This window comes from Myotis brandtii, unplaced genomic scaffold (genome assembly GCF_000412655.1).
Source record: "Myotis brandtii unplaced genomic scaffold, ASM41265v1 scaffold11811, whole genome shotgun sequence".
Lineage (NCBI taxonomy): Eukaryota > Metazoa > Chordata > Mammalia > Chiroptera > Vespertilionidae > Myotis > Myotis brandtii.
Window position 1 is genome coordinate 1 of NW_005354096.1, and position 822 is coordinate 822.

Genomic DNA, 822 nt, shown 5'->3' on the forward strand with positions numbered 1-822 from the left:
GTCTGGGCTCACACTGACTTTCCCTCACTGTGTGTCTCTTGCACAGTAATATATGGCGGTGTCCTCGGTGGTCACAGAGCTCAACTGTAGGGAGAACTGGTTCTTGGAAGTGTCTCTGGAGATGGAGGTTCGGCTCTTGAGGGAGGGTCTGTAGTAAGTGTTCCCACTACTACATAGGCGCCCAATCCACTCCAGCCCCTTCCCCGGGGGCTGGAGGATCCAGTTCCAGCAGTAACCACTGGTGATGGAGTAACTAGAGAATGAGCAGGTGAGGGAGAGGGTCTGTGAGGGCTTCACCATTCCTGGGCCCGACTCCTGCAGCTGCACCTGGGACAGGACACCTGGGACAGAGAGAACACAGTGAGTCCTGGGCTCAGATGCAGGATCCCCATCTCCTCACGTCTAAGCCCTGAGTCACTCACATCTGGGAGCTGACAGCAGGAAGAGGAAGAGCCACATGGGAGTCATGTCTTGCAGGTGAGGTCCTCGTCCTCCAGAAGTGAGGAGGCCCAGCATTTAAGTGGACCCCAACTGTGTGTGTGTGTGTCTGGTGGCCCTGTGGGCATTTGCATATGGGAGGTGTCTCTACATACAAAGGGCAAGAGGTGAGGGAGGTTCTGGTCTCTGGGGCTTCTCCTGGAAGGAAGTGCTGACTGTGCCCTCAGAGAACCAGGCCTTCCTTAGGGTCCTGGTCACCGTGCCCAGGGACCTCTCCTTCCACAGCAGGGCCTATGCTGCAGGCGGTGGTCAGGAAGTAGGATGTGGGCACAGTCAGAGAGTCCTTAGGATAAAATCAATGTGCCTCTGCTCCCATGGATATAG

The 822-nt window shown here is 56.2% G+C and overlaps 1 gene segment (V, D, J or C); it reads right to left on the reverse strand.

The window, feature by feature from the left end:
* Positions 1-24: 24 nt before the first annotated feature.
* Positions 25-491, reverse strand: LOC106724226. The segment is given in 2 exon segments: positions 25-341; positions 423-491. Coding segments are annotated over 2 exon segments (363 nt in total).
* Positions 492-822: the final 331 nt, after the last annotated feature.